Source organism: Geotrypetes seraphini, chromosome 1, assembly GCF_902459505.1.
Source record: "Geotrypetes seraphini chromosome 1, aGeoSer1.1, whole genome shotgun sequence".
Taxonomy (NCBI): Eukaryota; Metazoa; Chordata; class Amphibia; order Gymnophiona; family Dermophiidae; genus Geotrypetes; species Geotrypetes seraphini.
Window position 1 is genome coordinate 484,664,157 of NC_047084.1, and position 21,100 is coordinate 484,685,256.

Here is a 21,100-nt window from a genome sequence, read left to right on the forward strand (position 1 = left end):
TAGATTGAAGGATAAATGTTTTAAAGTCTTAATTATGGGTCTTTTTCAGACTTTGAAAAGAAACCGTGTTCAGGTCTGCCCATGCTTGTAGATTCAGATGTGGAATTCTTTTCAGGCCTACTTCCCTTTTCTTGTGCTTGAGAAATATAATCCACAATCAGAAAAGGATTTGCCCTCCTTGGCCCTTACTGTACAGGCCTTTTCTAGCATTTTAGGTTGTAAACTTGTTTTGGGTTTTTTTTCCTGTGTTTTCCCAGGAAGATTATCTCCTTGGCTAAGCCAATAATCTGAAGATTTTTCCTCCTCTCATTGTATTTTTGAAAACCTTATTTTATCTATGTAAGGCTCTGTATTTTGTTTCACCAAAGACAAATTCTCTGCTTTGGCAAACTCATGCCCTAATTTCCTTCATTTGCTGTTTTGTTAAACTGGGTTTTTTCAACCTAATTGACAGTGTGAGCTATTTTAAAGTTTTCTGTAATAGGTTGTTATTGTGGCTACAAGTGGATCATTGTTTGGGTATCCTTTAAACCTGTTGAGCCCCCCTTGGTTTTTAAGGGCTATGGTGGACTATTTACTGGCTTTAATGTTAGTGTTGTTTTTCAGACAGTATCAGTATTTTATTGTGGCGGATGATATTAATTTCCATGTGGATTAGGCACTACAGTTTGACTCATTACAGTATTTCAGTTTGTTGAAAGTTGTAACTGGTCCAACTCCCCATGATGGTAATTGGTTAGATCTCTTGTTTGACATCTATACGCTTTCCCAGGCGTTCAATTTGAGCTTTACTGGGATTCCGCCAGTGCCGTGGTCTGACCACGTTGGGGTTCGTTTTACAATTTTAGCTGGACCTCAAGTTGATGGACCTAAAAGGCAGAACTAATCCAGATGAGTTTGGCCAACTCATGTCATGACCTTGATAGTAATATATTTTTTAATATTTATTAATGAAATCTTCATGTTTCATAAGAAATTAATTCAGAAATCAAAGTGCACATCAGGGGGATAAAAGGAGGAATTACAATTCTGACATAGTAATCATACTGCAATCTGAAAATTAATTCACATAACCCTTCTTGTATTTAGATCCATTCCGCCCAATATTCAGTGCTGTTTAATCAGCTAGGAAAGGCTCCTGGCTGGTTAAATAGAACTTATAAGTTACAGCTTTACTTTATTTCACAATACAGTCAACAATAATAATAAAATCTAACAAAACTAACTAATATTCAGTGCGAAATACCTCCTGAATGTTAGGGCTTAGCAGCTATCCCAGTCACTAGCTATATCCCGGCTAGGTTGAATGGCCAGATAGAGCCACATAAATAGCAGGTCTGTCTTTGGCCACTATAACTTAGCTCAGTGTTCTCAAACTATATGCGGCCCACGGCCCACCAGGTACTATTTTGAGGCCCTCGTTATGTTTATCATAATCACAAAAGTAAAATGAAACAATTTCTTGATCATATGTCTCTTTAGCTATAAATTACAATAATATTATTAAGTCTTAGCCAAAAGGAAAGATTTATAAACTATAAAGAGTTTTACCTCATGCAAAATTGTCATTTCTTTAATAAGACATTAACTATTTTTTTTTTGAGGCCCTCCAAGTACAGGTACTTGTCGACGTACGACCTATTCAAGTTACGACTGTTTGACTTTATGACACGTTTACGACAGTTTCCCCGCCAGCTGTTAGTAGCCCTAGTCTCCCGCACTCCCAAGTCTCGCTACGCAGCAGTAATAATATAAAAAAGAGGAGGCGCCACAACAAATGTTCACCACAAAGGGATTGTGCTGTGCTTGACTTAGAAAGTAAGAAAATGTTGATAAAATATTATTTTAAGATGATTACAATATCATTATCCAGTCTAATACAGTATTCCTACCTTAGTCTAACATAGGCCGACTTACGTCCCGATCAACTTACAACCTGTCAGTCAGAACCAATTACGGTCATAAGTCGATGAGTACCTGTACCTACAAATCCAAAATGTGGCCCTGCAAAGTGTTTGAGTTTGAGACCACTGACTTAGCTGGTCAACCAATGAGTGTTGGCTTAGCCAGTTTTATTTTTAGTAGCATATTTTTTTTTTATTAACTAGACCAGAAATTCAATGCTGGTCACCGGATATGGCCTGGCATTGAATTTCCAGTGTCAGCCTGGCCAACTCCTGTGGTCTGAATATCATCCCCATTGCACTTAAGCGTTAACCTCTCCCAACAATAATAATAAAAATGATTGGTGATATCACCACTTTAAGATGCTATTCATTACTTCCACCCAAGGCTCTTTCTTGGTTTCCAGAGGCCTTGTGAGACTTTGAAGGGAGAAGTTAGTTATCTCAAACGCACGCGGGTGACAAGAGGGATGTGCTGTGTTGTCATACTGCAGGCGTTAAGGCTCAGTGATAATTTTTTTTCTGTGCATTATTTTAACAGCTGGTAATAATGTAAATGCACGCTTCTGAACGGTGATGTGGAGAGGGTGCAAATGCTGATAAGATCTGGTTGTGATGTTTTTGCTGCAGACTATGCAGAGGTGGCTGAGTAGGCTCTATTCCCTGCTATACCATTGAATTCTTTTCCTTCTGTGACTGAATCAGTGTATATAGGCTTTGAACAGTTCAATTTAATATTCGTTATGGATTTTGAATGGCTGGTGAGAAAAATCAGCCCTGTACCGTATATACTGAATCCATGTCATTCTTCATTTCTATATAATTTATCCACCAAAGCTTTTATCTACAGTTTATGATTCTTTGACAGTCCATTATTACAACCTTGTTTAAAAAATCCCATTTGGACTCACAGGTTTGGGCAAAAACTGTTCATTTTTGGCTATTTTTATCAACTAGGCTGTATTGTGTAAGATTTCTTCTTGCCTGAAACATTGGATCAGTAGCAAGCTGGTTTCTGTCCCGGGAATGGGACTGAAATAGTGCAGTTAGCTGTTCGGGGTGAGGAATTTGGGTCATGGGGAGGACGTTTTTCAAATTTTGCTCAATCCATCTTCTGCTTTTGAACTTTTTGATTATACTCTTTGGTTCTAGTTTTGCCATAACTTTAGTCTGATAGGCATAGTTTATACAATTAGGTGGGGTCTTTTTTTTGTACTTTTGTGTGGCCACGGTCGTGAGAGTTGAGTCTTTCTAGGTCTCTTTTAAGTTGAGTGTTGGATCTCTAAGGAGTCTTCTCTTTTGCCACTATTGTTTCAACATCATCTTACAACTGTTTGAGGGAGGAAGATGCTTCTTGGAATTCAGATACCTGTGTGCAAATAACATACAATTATTATTCCTATTAGGAAGGGATATTAGGCAATTGGGTTCCTTGATAAATAAGGGATTGATTCTGAAATGGTTTATGGACAATATTGTTTTCCTGAATGTTCAAAAGATGATTTTATATTTATTTATTTAAAAACTAAGGCCCAGATTCACTAAAGATAACGACTTTTGGCCGATTCTCTGGCCGATTTTCAAACGGCCAGAGAATCGGCCAAAAGTCGTTATCTTTAGTGAATCTGGGCCTTAGTTTTTAAATAAATAAATATAAAATCATCTTTTGAACATTCAGGAAAACAATATTGTCCATAAACCATTTTCATTGATTTTCAAACAGCGATTGATTCACTGTCAAGTTTGCATGCAAATGATTTGCACAGACATGCAAACTCACCGACTCAATCGCTCACTGAGCGATTGAGTCGGTGCAGAGCCCTGACAGTAGTAACAGGAGAAGCAGCCTCCTATCACTGCTGCCAGGGCTTCTGCCGGATTTGTTTATTTGTTTTCTTGTTTTTATTAATGGCACAGATATTTTGCATGTATTACACACGTAAAATATCTGTCCCCCCCAAAAAAATGAAAAAATCTCCCCCATATACAAAATGCCCCCTCCCACCCTCCTCGAACCAAAAAAAATGCCAACAGACGCTCCCCCCTTGCGTGAATATGGCAGGAGGGATGGCCACTCGCTCCTGCCATTGCCCCCCCCCCCCTGAAGCTGATATGGCAGGAAGGATGCCCACTCCCTCCTGCTGTCGGATCGGGTCCCCTTCCTGCTGTCGTCTCCCCCCACCATCGCTCCCCCTCCCGTACTTTAAGTTGGGAGCAGGAGGGGTGCTCAGTCCCTCTTGCTTCTCTGCCAGCCGCCATCAGCAATGTGGGTCTCGGTGCATCATGTGATGGAATCGGTCCAGAGGAAGGCTTTATTAAAATTCTCAGTGGTCTTCATTATAAGGCATATGGGGACAGAATTAAAGATACTTTGGAGGAAAAGTGAGAGAGGGGAGATATGATAGAGACGTTTAAATACCTATGTGGCATAAATGTGCAAGAGGCAAGTCTATCATTTGAAAGGAAGTTCCGGAATGAGAGGACATAGGATGAAGTTAAGAGATGATAGTCTCAGGAGTAATCTTAGTTTCAAGTTTAATAAACATTTGGTTAATCGCCTATTCTAGATTCTAGGCGATTTACAATATAAAATGGGGTATACAAATTTAAAAAACATAAACAAATGTCATGTATAAAGATGGACAAACAAGTAAACGAGAGATGCTTAAGGATAACATATTATCTCTAAGCCAGTTTCTAATGCTATTTAATTTCAGGTTGATGGTATATATTTCATTCTTATTAGAAGGATCAACGGGATGGATGAGCTTAATATCGTCAGCGTAAGCATAAGGAAATACCTTTTTACAGAAAGGATGGTGGATGTGTGGAATAGTCTCCTGGTAGAGGTGGTGGAGTTCAAGAAAGCGTGGACAGGAGTGTAGAATCTCTAAGGAAGAGGTGGAAATGGTGCATGCTGTGGATAGGCAGATTGGATGGGCCATTTGGCCTTTATCTGCCATCATGTTTCTGTGTTAATTAATGTACCTTAGAGATATTTAAGGGTCTCTGCATATGCAAGGCTGTGGAGTCAGAGTCAAAGCAAATTTTGGGCTGTGGAGTCAGAGTCGGAGTCAGTGAAAATATGCCAACTCCGACTCCTAATAGAGTTAAATTGTATGTCATGCAATTATTATAATGCTTAAACTTGTTATTTCACAGCTAATAGTTTGATTACTACTATTACTATTAATTATTTCTATAGCGCTACCAGACGCATGCAGCGCTGTAGAGAAACCCATTTGTTTCAGGATATGTTTTACTTTTAGAATATATTTTGATAGGTTGTGGGTTCAAACCCACACTGCTCCTTGTGACCCTGGGCAAGTCACTTAATCCCCCCATTGCCCCAGGTACATTAGACAGATTATGAGCCTACCAGGACAGACAGGGAAAAATACTCGAGTACCTGAATGTAAACCACTTAGGGTATAAGGCAGGGGTCTCAAAGTCCCTCCTTGAGGGCTGCAATCCAGTCGGGTTTTCAGGATTTCCCCAATGAATATGCATGAGATCTATGTGCATGCACTGCTTTCAATGCATATTCATTGCGGAAATCCTGAAAACCCAACTGGATTGCGGCCCTCAAGGAAGAACTTTGAGATCCCTGGTATAAGTGGTATATAAATACTTAAATAAATTAAATATCCGGCCACCAGCATGAAATTTCTAGTCTAATTTTGGCCGGTTGAGACATAGCTGCTATGCCAGTATTCAGCGGCTAGTTAGCTAAGTCTCAACAGCCAAAAATATACCACCTGTTTAGACGGTTGTTTTTGGTCGCTAAACATAGCTGGCAAGCTGCTGAGCATTGGTGGTGACCGGCTATGTTGTGCTACATAGTCATTCACTGGCCAGTCATAAGAACATAAGGGTTGCCATACTGAGACAGATCAAAGGTCCATCAAGCCCAGTATCCTATTTCCAACAGTAAATAACCCAGGTCCCAAGTACCTAGCTAGAACCCAAGTAGTTAAACCAGGGGTCTCAAAGTCCCTCCTCGAGGACCGGAATCCAGTCGGGTTTTCAGGATTTCCCCAATGATTATGCCATGAGATCTATTTGCATGCACTGCTTTCAATGCATATTCATTGGGGAAATCCTGAAAACCCAACTGGATTGCGGCCCTCAAGGAGGGACTTTGAGATCCCTGAGTTAAACAGATTTTATGTTGCTTATCCTAGGAATAAGCAGTGGATTTCCCCAAGCCATCTCATATGGACTTCTCTTGTAGGATATTATCCAAACCTTTTTAAAAACCTTGCTAAGCTAATTCACTAAGCCAGGGGTAGGGAACTCCGGTCCTCGAGAGCCGTATTCCAGTCGGGTTTTCAGGATTTCCCCAATGAATATGCATTGAAAGCAGTGCATGCAAATAGGTCTCATGCATATTCATTGGGGAAATCCTGAAAACCCGACTGGAATACGGCTCTCGAGGACCGGAGTTCCCTACCCCTGCACTAAGCCATATATTCATTGTGAGATAGCTGGCTATCACCTGCTGAATATCGGCGGCTAGCCATTCCTGGCTGTCTAAATTTATTTATTTTTCTATTCCGTTCTCCCAGGAGAGTTCAGAACAGTTTACATGAATTTATTTGGGTACTTAAGCATTTTTCCCTGTCTGTCCTGGTAGGCTCACAATCTGTCTAATGCAGTGGTTCCCAACCCTGTCCTGGAGGAACACCAGGTCAATTGGGTTTTCAGGCTAGCCCTAATGAATATGCATGAAGCAAATTTGCATGCCTATCACTTCCATCATATGCAAATCTCTCTCATGCATATTCATTAGGGCTAGCCTGAAAACCCAATTGGCCTGGTGTTCCTCCAGGACAGGTTTGGGAATCACTGGTCTAATGTACCTGGGGCAATGGGGCGATTAAGTGACTTGCCCAGAGTCACAAGAAGCAGCATGGGTTTGAACCCACAATCTCAGGGTTCTGAGGCTGTAGCTTTAAGTTTCAAGTTTCAAGTTTATTTAAGAATTTTATAAACCGCCCAATCGGTCTTCTAGGCGGTGAACATTACGTTAAAAACTTGTATGGGGTTAAAACAATAATCATTGTTAAAAACATTTAACAACAATACATAACAAACAGGAACCAAAAAAAGGGAAAGAAGGGTAGAACTACAATTTATCAAGTAAAAGAGAGAACATATAGGGAAAAAACAATAAGGGAGGGAATAAAACTATGTAGCCCTAAAAAAGGCATTTAGGTCACAAAAGCATCAAGAAAAAGAAATGTTTTTAAATTTGTCTTAAAATGGCGAAGAGTTGATTCTTCACGTAAGTGGACCGGAATATTATTCCAAAGAGATGGAGCGCTGACAGAGAAAATGGTGGACCTCATTGGGTTGATAATCTTCAAAGATGGAACAGATAACAGATTTTTAGAAGAAGATCTGAGAATCTTAGAAGAGCTATAGGGAATAAGAAGATTATTAATGAATTCTGGTTGACTATTTTGTCTAGTTTTAAAGGTTAGTAAAAGAATTTTATATGTGATTCTATGTTCAACCGGCAGCCAATGAGCTTTATAAAGGAAGGGAGTAACATGGTCCAACTTCTTAGCGTTAAATATGATCTTAACTGCAGTGTCCTGTAGAATTTGGAGTCTTCTTATTTTTTTTATTAGTTATGCCCTTAAAGAGCACATTACAATAATCAATACAGGACATAACAAGGGAGTGGATCAAGATATTCAAGGAAGTCGGCTCTAACACTTTAGATATGAGTCTAATCATTCGTAGCCGGTAAAAAAACAGCGCTGAACAACTGTACTGATATGAAGATGATAATTGAGTTTACTGTCGACAGTGATTCCTAATCATTTTAAAGAAGACACGACTTGAAGAGATTGAGCTTTAAATGTAATGGGAGTTAAAAGAGAAAGTCCTTCTTAGCTTTAACCACTGTGCCACACTCTCCCCTTGCCTTAATTGGCCCCCTATGTTTATAGGATAGCACCTAAGTACAGTTGCTTGTGTAACTACAAACACTAATTATTGCCACCCAATTTAACAAGATAGGCATGCAACTGGTACTGTTCGACAGCCTGTGCACCCACATTTGTGCATGCAACCTTATAGAATCCAGGAGTAAGTTCTTTGTCTGTTCCCATATGTTTTATGATGAAGATTTTTTGAAGACTGTTGCAGGTGCAGTGTCCCGAACTGCACACAATAATCCAAATGAAGTCTCAAAAGAGACTTATACAGAGGCACTCTCACCACCTTTTCCTGCTGGCATTACTCTCTGGTTGCGCCCAAACAGCCTTCTGGCATTTGCCTCTGCCTTCTCTACCTGTTTGCCTACCTTAAGATCATCAGGAATTCTGTTCTTTGAGTAGGTGTAGTAGAACGATTGTATGGAATAAGACAAAGGACATCTCTGTTCCTTTGCCTCCTTTGTTATCGCATTCATTCTCTCACCAGGCACATGGGAAAGGGTGTTAAGTTGCTGTTTTGGTAGCTCAGGCTGATCACGTACTGCAGGATTTCCCATGCTTTGTATGCCAGGAAGCAGCAGCACACAGACATGTTATAGGGGCACTAATGCTTCAAGCTTTGCAGGTGGAACAGCTTTTTTCAGCCATATCACGGCATCTTTGCTGTTGTTGGGGACAGGGGAGGGGAAACACATACATACAAGTTTTCTTTCCTTTAAACTCTCTCTTTTTATTTCCCAGGAAAAAAGGAAAAGGCAGATAGAAATAGAAGGCAAGAGACAGCAGCTTGAGGACCAGATCCTTCAACTGCAGCATTTAAAGGTAAGAGCTTGAGATCTGGCAGGAATAGCATGACAGCCTTCTCTCTTATTATTGTATATACTCTAATATCAACTGAGATTTTGGGCCAAAAAAAAGGCCCAAAAATGGGGGTCTCAGTTTATATTCAGGTCAGCGCTGACTCCATCCCCCCCCCTCCCGAACCTGTTGCAGGCCTCTTCTGGACCTGCCGTGAGATCTGGTAGTCCAGCGGTGGGCCTGGACAGGAGGGATCCCTTCCATCTCCTGTCCCGGTCAACTCTAATAACTTTTACCTCCCTCCCCAGTGTACCTTTTAAATCCCTGGTGGTCCAGTGGTTGGCCGGGATAGCAGGGATCCGTCCCGCCTCCTGTCCCAGCTGATTTTAAGAATTTCTACCTCCCTCCCACCTCCCCATGTACTGTTAGCATCCCTGGTGGTCCAGCGGTGAACCGCAGCAAGAGCGACCTTCCTTCGTGCCTGCCCGTGCAGAGCCGCTAGCTGATTGGCTGCCGTGAACTCATGGCGCTGGTGACGTGAGCGCTGGTTTACAGAACTGGGGATGCTTCTTAGGTGTCTGCTGAGACTGGCGTTCTATACAGAATCTGTCCCTAAGCCCGCGATGGAGACTGCCCCAACTTTGTTGGTTGGGCTGAGAACTTTTCAGTGGCTCCTCGTAGTCCGTTACTCCTGTAGAGTCACAAAGTAAACAAATTGCCTGTTTGTGCATCTTTTATAAACTTACTTCACCTATGTACATTTATATATGCTCCCAAGCTGGCATAAATACTTGAGGATGCATTTTTAGCTGCAATTAGGGCAGGTTTTAAGAGACTATTTATAGAGACTCATGGTTTTATCAAATATCCTTAACATAGGCATCTACTTGGCCTTCCAATGTAGGTGAACTGTTAGAGAATTACTTTCCACATTAGTATACTGGACTATGTGGCGATACCATAAAATTACCAGAACAAGTCATTTCTATACTGCAAAACCGATAAGTTCGATGCGGTTTACAAATCTGGCAACTTCCACTTGCAGATGACCTTCACATGTCAGTGGCATCAATTCTATGTGTAGCCATCCCTTTGTTCTAATATTCAGCTTGTGGGAAGCAGCCTGGCTACCTCCTGTGGGCTGCAGCGATCCTGAAAATTCAATGTCACTAGCCAAGCTGATATTCAGCAGCTGGCTGGTTAAGGCCTAACAGCCAAAGATAGGCCTGCTTTTTAGGCGGGTCCATCTGGCCATGTGCCCTAGCCACTGAATATCATCAGTGATCAGCTATGTTGTATGACATAGCCGGTCACTGGGCTAGCTGGAGCTCTGGATAGTCAGCAGAAAATAGCCAACTGATTGGTACTTAGCGAGCCGGGAGCCATTACCCAGATTCTGAATATCTGAGGGTATATGTGTAAGTATTACCTACTTTGTAATGAAGCTGAAACTTCTTTTTTATTCTGGAGGCAGAAATAAACAATAGGAGATTAAGGAGAATTTAATTTATTTATTTAATTCGTTTTCTATCCTGTTTTCCCCAAAGACTCAAAATGAGTTACAGAATGATTCCCTTAAAGCAGCCTGGCCAAAATCAACAGTTTTTAAAAATCCATGCATGCCTCTGAGCAGGTGCAAAATCTGACAGCGAAATTTTTTCAACTAGACATAGATTCCTATTGTAAAAAGGGAAATAGGCATACCCAAACCATGTCCCCTTGAAATTTCTCTGTGGTGTGGATCTCTATGTATAAATAGCAGCTTTCTGAAATTGCCCTCTAGGGAAAAAGTACCTATCAGTGGTATATTAAGGGGGTAGGACAGCCCCGGGTGCCATTTTGGCGGGGGAGCTGGCACCTCTCCTCCTCTCTGTTTCCCAGTCCTTCCCTGTTACGCGAGTGCCTTGCCTTCTCACCATACCTCTAACTTTTCGCTGGTGCAAGCAGCAGCTCTCCCTCTGAAGTCATTTCCTGGTCGCAGGACCAGGAAGTGACATCAGAGGGAGAGCCGAGACCAGTGCAGGCAGCAGATTGGAGATGCTGCTCAAACCAGGGAAGTTAAAAAGGTGTGGGGGGGAAGGGAAGGGGTGCTCTTGCATGGCAGGGGCAGGGAAGGAACGGGGAAGGAGAGAAGAGGGCAGGAGTGCCACCGCCCCGGGCACCTCCCACTCTTGCTACACCACTGGTACCTATATATAATATGTAAACTGCTTTGGTTGTACCATAGAAAAGCTGTACAATTTATCAAATGCATGTCTCACACATCCATGTGTATATGATCTGTACAGTGCATGTACAGTACATATAATGTACATGTGTAAATGCCACTGTTCACACATGGAGATGCTTCTGAAATAACACCCATAGTTACTCATCTCTCATCCTCCCCAAAATTTATTTGACATTTTGCTGTTTCCATGGGAAACAATGGCTGGAACCCACATTTTTCGTGTCCTTTTATTGCACAATGTGTGTGTGTGTGTTGTGAGTGTTATGTTCTGGATGGCCACTCGGCATCTAACGTGGTGAATCGCTCGCTGGGAGTATGTGTTATCAGCCTTAGTCAGCTGGCAGAAGGAAAGTAGCAGTGGGTTTGCCCTGCCAAATTCCTTGCTCCGTAGTGGAATGTTACTGACTGGCAGATTGTGAAGAAGTCAGAGTCCCCTATTCATGCCATGAGCTCAGATTGCATCGTGGCATGAATAGTGACAGTGGAGTCTTGCACAAAGCTGGCTCCACGCTCATTAACGTTCAATCTCCAGTGCGTCGAGGGAGAAGAGGTTGCAAGGTTTTTCTGCACTAGCTTATTTTATGTGGCAGTGTACAGCAAGAATAAGCCAATCATAGGCAAGACAATTACAGCAGTAAATATACTCAGGATAATACACATTATGGCTTAGTTTGCTACCTACAATGTAATTTTATCCAGATGTTTCATATTTTATGGTGCTTGAGCTCAGGAATGGTTTTAGACTTGCTGGAGCCCAGGATAGAAATTAAGGTGGGGACCCCCGATCCCCTCTCCTCCCTGCCCCCCCCCCCCTCAGTTTCCCCACCTGCCATTCCTAGCACACATAAAACAACTTTAAATCAACGCAAACAGACCTTTACCAAATACAGAACAAGAGATCACAAACAGAAATAGAAATTAAACTGAGAACCTCAAGAAATTAAATTCAACAAGTATTACAACACTGGGGAAATAAGAACAGATATGCACCTTTTTTTGTACTGAACACACAGAGGTCCTAGACCCAGATCCCCCCCCCCAAATTAGCCACCTCCCATACCATGACTGGTTGGGACCCTGACAGTTGAAGACCACCTCCTCCAGTCTAGCAGCCAGAAATCTCCAAGCTCTGCAGCTAGCAGCAGTGCCCCTGAGCTGCCACCAGCTGCAGAGCTTGGAGAATTCTGGCCGCTGGCCTGGAAGAAGAGGCAGTGGTATAGCGAGGGTGAGTGGCTCCACCTCCCCTGCTCTCTTCTCCACCCCCCACACTTCCCGACCCCCCCCCTCCCTGCCACGCACACACGCCCCTTCCCTGTACTTCTTTAATTTTTTGGGTGTGAGTAGCATGACAAACTTGCTGCCCGCATCGGTGTCAGCTCCCTCTCTGACGTCACTTCCTAGGGGCGGGATCCTCCTTCTTTTTACTTTTCAGCTACCTAGCAACTTTCCATCTTCCTTTCTCATGATCTAGCTCTCCCATGTCCCATCTCACAGATTCTCCAGCCTCTTATTCCCTTCTATCTTTCATCTACTCCTCATTCCCACATTTCTGCCTCTTCTCATCATCTCCTTGCTACCCTCTCTGGTCTCTCCCATACGATTCCACAATTTTCAGTATATCCACACCCTCAATTCTTGTAACCCAACATTCCCTGTCCCTCTTCCCCCTCATGACCTGACATTTCCCTATCCTTTTACCTCTACCTTCGTCCTGTTCCATCTCTCTCCCCTTCTGTTCTCCCCCCCAGTCTATCATTTCATCTCCTCTCTCTTTCTCCTCCCCCCTGCCCTTTATGAAAGAACATTGTTTCCGCTCTTCCTGCTGTTCTTCCCTCCTCTAGCCTCATGATCCAGCATCTCTCCCTCCCTCCTGCTCGCCTGCCCCAGTTCCAACATTTCTCCTTCTCTTTCTCCCTCTCATCCTCTGCTCCAACATATGAGTTTCTCATTCTTCTCAACTGTCCTTCCATCTAGCATCTTCCCCTCCTTTGCCCTGCCTGCATCCCCTCTCTTCTGTCCATCCCATTGTCCACTAACTCTCTCTTTCTCTCTCTCTCTCTCTCTACCTCTCTCTGTGTTTCTGGGCCTATAATTTCTTTTTCTAGTCCCCTCCCCCACCTCTAATCTGGAATTTCCCCCTTTCTCTCATTCCTCCCCACCCCCATCCCTGGGCTAACTTAAAACAGCTCCAGGAGGCCCTGCACGTTGGACATCTCTTCCCCTTCTCCCCACCACAATCCATCTCCCTCCCCCTCCCCTTCCCAGTCTTCTTTCAAAACTAATTTCACTTTTCAAAGGGGCCCTGGCACGGCAGCCATTCTCACAAGCTGCCAGCTGCTTCCCCAAAGGGTCAGAGTCGGACGAGAAGATATTTGCGGTGTTTCTCAATTCACAGTCCGGCTCTGCCCCTATCCTCCGTGAATACCGCGGGAGAAGTGTAGAATGTTAGGAATTATCAGGAAAGGAATGGAAAACAAAGATGAAAATGTTATAATGCTCTTGAATCTCTCTATGGTGTGGCTGCACCTCGAATACTGTGTGCAGTTCTGGTCACCATATCCCACAAAAGATATAGCGGAATTAGAAAAGATACAGAGAAGGGCGACAAAAATGATAAAAGGGATGAGACGACTTCCTATGAGGAAAGGCTAAAGTGGTTAGGGCCCTTCAGCTTGGAGAAGAGATGGCTCAGGGGTGATATGATAGAAGTCTATAAAATAATGAGTGGAGTGGAAAGGGTAGATGTGAAACGCATGTTCACTCTTTCCAAAAATACTAGGGCTAGGGGCCATGCAACGAAGCTACTAAGTAGTAGATTTAAAACAAACTGGAGAAAATATTTCTTTACACAATGCATAATTAAACTCTGGAATTCGTTGTCAGAGAATGTGCTGAAATCAGTTAGCTTAGCAGGATTTAAAAAAGGTTTAGATAATTTCCCAAAAGAGAAATCCATGAGCCATTATTAAGATGGCTTGGGAAAATCCTCTGCTTATTCCAAGGATAAGCAGCATAAAATCTGCTTTACTACTTGGGATCAAGCTAGGTACTTGGGACCTGTTTTGGCCACTGTTGGAAATAGGATACTGGGCTTGATGGACCTTAGGGCTGTCCCAGGATGACAATTCCTTTGTTCTTAAGAAAGCAGCATGGCAGATTCACTATTTGTGCTGAGAGAGAAGATGCTGCTGCTCTTTTGAAGTGTTAAGTAATTTGTGAGGTTTTATTTTGATGTATTTATTTTGGGTTTATATCCAATCCTCCCAGGAGAGCTCAGAGCGGGTTATATGTTTACACTTCTCCCTCCATATTCGCGGTTTCAGCATTTGCAGTTTCAATTATTCATGGTTTTTAGTTTGCTGGCTTCTCCCCCCAAATTACATCAGCTTGCATAGAGAAATCACTGATTCCAAGCATTTACAGAGAAAATTGCTGATTCCCAGCACTTTCTTCACTGTGCTTTGCCTGTCCTTCAGGAACAGGCCAGGTCACCCACCATGTTATTTGCAGTTTCACCATATTCACGATGGTGAATTAATTATTAATAGAAATCATATTAATAGAAAACAGCAAATCTATATATATAAAATCGGAGGTATGTATGTGTGTATGTATGTGTGTGTGTGTATGTGCCGCGATCACGCAAAAACGGCTTGACCGATTTGAACGAAACTTGGTATGCAGATCCCTCACTACCTGGGGTGATATGTTCTGGGGGTCTCGCGGCCCACCTGCACACGTGGGCGGAGCTACAAACATAAAATCAGATTTCACCCATTCATGTCAATGGAAAAAATGTAAAAAGCTGCCATTCTCACAGTAATTCAAAAACGGCTTGACCGATTTGAACGAAACTTGGTATGCACAACCCTCACTACCTGGGGTGATATGTTCTGGGGGTCTCGCGGCCCACAACTCTATGTTGCTTGCTCAAGAATTTATATGTTCTTGCTCCAGGAGGTGAAACTAAAAATGTTGTTTATAATCACGTTTTACGTTAGTTGTATTGTATTCATTTTGTCAAATATTTCACATTATAATTTGAATATTGTACTTTTTATTAAGCTGTAAAAAAATAATTTCATTCACCACTATAAAGTATCTTTATTTGAATCCATTTACAGTGTTATTGCTATAATTAAATACCCGTGCAACGCCGGGGCATCAGCTAGTAACATATAAAAAAAGTTATTTGCGGTTTTTCAGTATTTGCGGTTCTCTTAATCCCCTATCACAGCAAATACGGAGGGAGAAGTGTACATACATAACAAAGCATGGCAAAATCTAACATGACAAACATGGCACGGTGTGACACAGCATGGCAAGGAACGACAAAACATAGGATGACAGTGGCGACACCGACACGGGCAGCAAGTTCATGATGTTGCTCATGCTGGGAAAATTACAGCGGTTTGGGGTTAGGGGCGTACACTGTGACAAATCTAGCTCTCCTCCTAGCTTTGTCACAGGAGTAACTAGGAAGAATAGGAAGCCCCTATGCAGGAGAGTTGACCATGTTGGCTCTGCTGAATGTGAGAGCGCTGACCTCCCTTGCACTGAGATTGTTGAATCAGACAGTGACGGCCAGGGAGAGTACAGACCAGCTGCAGGTTACTCTTCCAAGCCTGTTGTTAGAGCTCATAAGACCTCAGGGAACAGGAAACTACATCTCCCAGAAAGGCAGAGACCTAGTAGGAAGCTGCCATGTGAACAGGCACAGCTGCAGAGGGAGCTTTCTTCCTTCCCCCTCTTTAGAGCAGGGAAGGGTGATTTGGAGCCTGTTAAAACGAGGTAGCTGAGACCCAGAGAGGGAGAGGAGCAGAGAAGCTGCAAAAGTGAGCCTGCAAGGCAGCACAACTTAGCTCCCCAGTTGAATGCTGAAGAGTTGGAACGAGACTGTGATATGGTGGACTTGTCAGAGGTGTCTGAACCCACTGGAGAGAGACAGTCAGAGAGTTGGGAACCCATGGACACTGATATGCCAAGTATTCCAAGTCAGAGAGGTTGGAAGCCATGGACACCAGCTAAGAGGTTGGAAGTGTTATGATACTTTGTTGATGCTTACCTGTTTCTGTGAAGTTTTGGGACTAAAGTTTATTTTGTGGGCAGAATTGTCTCACTTCTCAGAGCTAGGCTCACACTGTTTGATGCTTTAAACTGCTGGGACATTTGCAAATGAGGGAGCATTTCTGCTTGCTCTCCTCACAGGTGGAAGCTAATTAACTATTGATAAGCTACTGCAGGGAATGTCAGACAGGAGGAGCTCTGTTTTATATAGTTCCTAGCTGCAGTCAACCTGTGCCAGAGTTCTAGCTTCGAGCAGTATACTTTTGATTTTTGGAAAAGTTTTACTTTCATGTAACCAGAGCCTTGTGAATTTTTCTTTACTGCTCCTCCATAGAAAGAGAGCACTGCTGAACCTACCTTTATCCTTTAAGGCTGGTGAAGAAGACTGAGTCGCAGAGACTGAAGTCCAGCTAAGTCTGGTTTTGTGTTCTTCTTTGCTTTTGATTTTTGTTATAACATTTATTCTAGTGTTTGTGAAGCCAGTGTGGCCAAGTTGGCCCTGTTTTGCATGTTTTGGTTTCTGAACAAATGTACTGGAAAATATCACAACTTACTGACAACATCAGAGCAACCTGACTCAGGGTCAGGAATAAAAGGTTACCTTTATTTTTTACTTTTCTGGGTGTGTGTGACTTCCTTGTCTGCTTTTGCTGTGATCATTTTACCTGTTGGTTTCCACCCTAGGCCTGTGCCTAGGGAGCCTGAAGGATTCCCTAGTTGGAGGGAACGCACTGGGAACAGTAGCGGTCACTGTGAACCTGGCTCACTGCACGGTTCAGGAGCCCGGGTTGTGACAACGCGGGTGGGAGGGGGGCAGAGAGGAGACAGGTACCAGTGCCCCCACCAAGATGGTGCCTGGGGCGGATCACCCCCAAACCCCCTTACTACACCACTGTGGCCACATAAAGAACTTGCATCAGCTATACCACATGAGACTAAAACCAAAAAGAATGAGAAGCCAAACTGAGCAATTTGTTTTTTAAAATCTCTCTCTTTTAATTGCTATACAGTACTCCCCTGAAATTCGTGGGGGTTCCATTCCAGGAACCTCCGCGAATTTTGAAAAACTGCAAATACAGTTTTTCACCTGTCAAAAGGCAGGCGAGGGCAGCTGGGGTGCCGGCGGTATGGTATTCTGCGACCGCCTCGTACTGTTACTAAAGTCAGGCTACACCAATCAGGAGCTTATTTGACACGCCAGATAGTGTGTCAAAGCAGCTCCTGATTGGTGTAACCATGATTTTAGTATAAGGAAGCGGCAGTCAGAAAATACCGTGAAGTACTGAGTCCGCGATTCGCGAACCACAAATTTGCAGGGGTTTACTGTATATGTGAGTTCTGATAATGGACAACGTGAATGCAAGTTAAGTGAATATCTTTTTTTCATTTTCTCTTTCCCCGTTTTTTTTTGTAGTCCAAATCTCTCCGAGAGAAATGGTTGTTCCAGGGAACGCCAGCTGCAGCCCCTGAAGAAGAAGAAGCACGAAGAAGACAATCTGAGGAGGACGAGAGAAAAGTGAAAGCCCTGGAAGGCAACATTCATAGGTAGAGGAACAATTTTAACTACATCTTCATCACCGTTTATTGCTGCCACGCTTTTCCAGCTACGCAGCTCAAAGCATATCCCAAGTCAGTTTACATTTTACGGACATCAAATAAATAGATCACAGAGCGCGTAAAGGGTTGCATCAGAATAAAACACGTCAAGATACAACTTAACACCCATTATTAGAATATAGTTTTAGCATGCTTAGGACCACTTTGGAGCATCTGGTAGGGGATGAAAGGTACAGAATTGCTACAGTATGCTAAAGTGGGGGAGGTAGGACATATTCCCCCTGATTGTATAAACTTGTGCCCCCAAATTTAAGATTAGGGGCAAATTCTACAAAGTCCGCCGATGTAATTGATTTAATTGACTAATAGGCTTAATTGGCACTTACCTCACAATTGCCATTAATTGGACTTAATTGAAAGTTAGGCACACAATTCACAAAGCATGATTATATAAAAAGTAGGTGTCTAATCCTAAGCACGTAGTTATAAGTAGGCATGGTTAGGGACAGATTGTGGGCGTGTTTTCGAGTTAGGTGCCTGTTTTTTACTTAGGCGCCATTTTGCACCCAACAGGCGCAGCCTCTTAGGCCAAGAAAACCCTGGCCTAAAAAGATGCCTAACGACTTCTAAGGCCACTTAAGACAGCGCTAAGTGCAATTCTATACAGTGCACCTAACTTTTATAGATTCGTGCTTAGGGCCACACTAGTCGGCACTGATTTTTTTTTTTAGGCGACATATAGAGAATCGGGGCCTTTGTGTGTAAATTTGCATGTGCAATTTATTGACCAAGGTCAATTGCATGCAGTTTTTGGCTTTAATTAGTGTTAATTGGCACCAACTGGCACCAAGAAGCAATTGCACCCGCAACTGCCCTTAGTCGCTATTCTAGAAATTGTGCGCACGAGTTGTATCGCATGCAACTTCTAGAAGGTGTGGATATGGGAGGGCATGGATTGGTCATGGTGGTGCCTAGGTGTGCAGGTTACAGTTCTCCCCCGAAATTCACGGGGGTTCCGTTACAGGAACTCCTGCAAATTTAAAAAAAAACGCATTTGCGGTTTTTTGCCTGTCAAAAGGCAGGGGAGGCAGGCGAGGGCAACTGGAGTGCCTGCGGGTGAAGAAAATCACTTGCGGTCTGCTCCGACCTCCTCTTCCTGTAGTAAAGTCGGGCTACACCAATCAGGAGCTGCTTTGACACGCAGCTCCTGATTGGTGTAGCCCGCCTTTACTATAGGAAGAGGCGGTCGAAGCAGACCGCGAATGAGCGAGTCTGCGATTCGCAAACCGCAAATTTGCAGGGGAACACTGTATATAGAATACTAAGCATTACATTCATAACTGCCTACAGATGCAAGCACTTACACCAGTAAAGATATTTAAATTTGGATGTATATGTTATAAGGTATTGCACGGTCTTGCACCCAGTTAACTTGTGGATCATTTTACTTTTTTTGAATTTAAGACGTTCACTATATACTTTCACCCTATTTGCTTTTCCATTCGTAAAAGTTTGTTTATATAAAATATACTTTCAAGAGCTATTATCATTTCAGGCTGCGACATGGGATAAGGATTTTTGCTGCTTGATAGCTAGCTCTCCATCTTACCAACATTTTAGGAACTTGTTGAAAAAGCATTTATTCAAGAAAATTTTGAAAGTTTGATAGTTTGCATTTTACTGTGTTTTGTTCAGTTTTCTTTAATTTTTGTTAACCGCATAGAACTGTGAGGTTTTGCAGTATATAAATAAATTTTTATGTTATGCTATTCTATAATGATATCTCCATGCAGAACTGCTATTATAGAATTCATGCTTAGCACGCATCATCCAGGCATCTAAATTTTGGCACCATTTCTTGAATATACAGTATCTCATTATGACTTATGGACCAAAAGCCGTTTCAAAGGGCCATGTTTTTGACAGTTTTCAGAAAATTGTCAGATCGGGAGCGAGACCGATGTAGAGGTGTTTAGCCTCACGTATTATTATGAGGTGAATAATGTAAGGATAATATTCATTTCATTTAATTATATTGTTTGGAGTCAGATATCCTAAGATTTTATCAGTGGCAATTACCCTGTGGTCAAAATATCCTAAGTGATTCTGATGGTTGTTCAAGTAAATAAATTAAAAAAAAGAAGTAATTCTATTGCAGTCAATAAATTATTGAATCAATTTAATTAAACAGCAATACCAAGGAGTAGTGGACACATGGTGAAAGTTTTCTTTATTTTTTATTTATCGTAAAGCTGTTCACGTGGGACAGACACAGAGGATCTCTGAGGGAATGGAAGGGATTGTAGGGCTGAGTGGTTGATGTGATTGGGCAGACTGGATAAGGTTGTAGGGTCCTTTATCAGCCGCCTTTATCTATCACTGTGGCCATCAGAACACTGATGCTAGTAAGTTAAATATGTTTTATTTAAAGATTCTGATAAAGAATGCAGTGTAGAGTTTGTTTACCCCATTTCACATTGCACATGTTGCATAAATTTCTCAAAAACCCCAGTCTATCGTGCTTTGTAAACCAGGTGAACTAAAGCGAAAGTGGTTATTGGAAAAGGTGCACACAGTTTTTACATTTGTAAATAGTGGTATTTTCATGGCTAGTAGCAATTTTAGAGAGCTGCAAAAAATGTTTATTTCACTTCCTGTGTCATTTGGGAGAGGATTGTTTTGTTTTTGTTTTTAAAAATTTTCATTTCAGGGCAATTTTGTTAAGAGACTATAGCCACTATCTTAACAAAAAAAACCCACACTGGTGGTAAACCATTCAACTTCCTCCCCCCCACACCAAGTAATAATGTAGATCCTGATTTGTCCTCAATCCCCTCTATGATCATCATTGGGCCCATCCCTTACCACCTTCAACCCCTCGGGCAAAAGCATGTAATATGAAGCAGGACTTTTCTTGGTAGCCCAAATGGCAGCAATTAAAAGTCATGCTTCAAACCTGGAAGGATCTCCCAACAGTAGCGTTGCGAGGGTGAGAGGCACCCGGGGCAGTGGCGCCTCTCCTGTGCCCTCTTTTCCACCCCCCACATGCACACCCCTTCCTTTTCCCCATATCCCGGCACGAGCAGCATCATCAACCTGCTATTCACGTTGGCGGTTGCTCTCCCTTTGACATCACTTTCTAGGCGCGGGACCCGGAAGTGACTTCATAGGGAGAGCCGACCCTGGTGTGAGCAGCAGGTTGGCGTTGCTGATCATGCTCCAGAAGAGCTAGAGATACAGGAGGGGGGAAGTGAAGGCACATGCATGGGGGGGGGGGGGAGGAGTGAGAAGGAGCAGGGGGGGGGCAGAGAGGAGGAAAGGTCTCAGTGTCTCCACCAAGACAATGCCCACAGCAGACTGCTCCCCACCCCCCCTTACTGCATCACTGGCCTCCAACACTTGTTCTGTCTGTTGCCTCTCTTTTCCCTCCTCCACCTGCCTTAAAGGGCCTGCGCAGTGGAGCCTGCAGGCAAAGTACATGCTCCCTACCCCTTGCTGCACTACTGCTTCCTGCTACAGCCCAGGCTCATTTCCTTTTCATTGCCAGTCCGGGCTTCATGCAGCATTGGCGATCATGCTCTTAAATGTACAGCAGT

At 42.9% G+C, this 21,100-nt stretch overlaps 1 protein-coding gene across 2 annotated transcripts in view; it reads left to right on the forward strand.

The window, feature by feature from the left end:
• The window catches only part of PALM2AKAP2 (PALM2 and AKAP2 fusion), a 484,740-nt gene that overhangs the window by 92,648 nt on the left and 370,992 nt on the right, over nt 1-21,100 (forward strand). For both annotated transcript variants that reach the window (XM_033925871.1, XM_033925880.1), the window contains exons 2-3: nt 8,594-8,674; nt 17,362-17,492. In XM_033925871.1, coding sequence (XP_033781762.1) covers nt 8,594-8,674; nt 17,362-17,492 — 212 coding nt within the window. The remainder of the gene's footprint in view (nt 1-8,593; nt 8,675-17,361; nt 17,493-21,100) is intronic.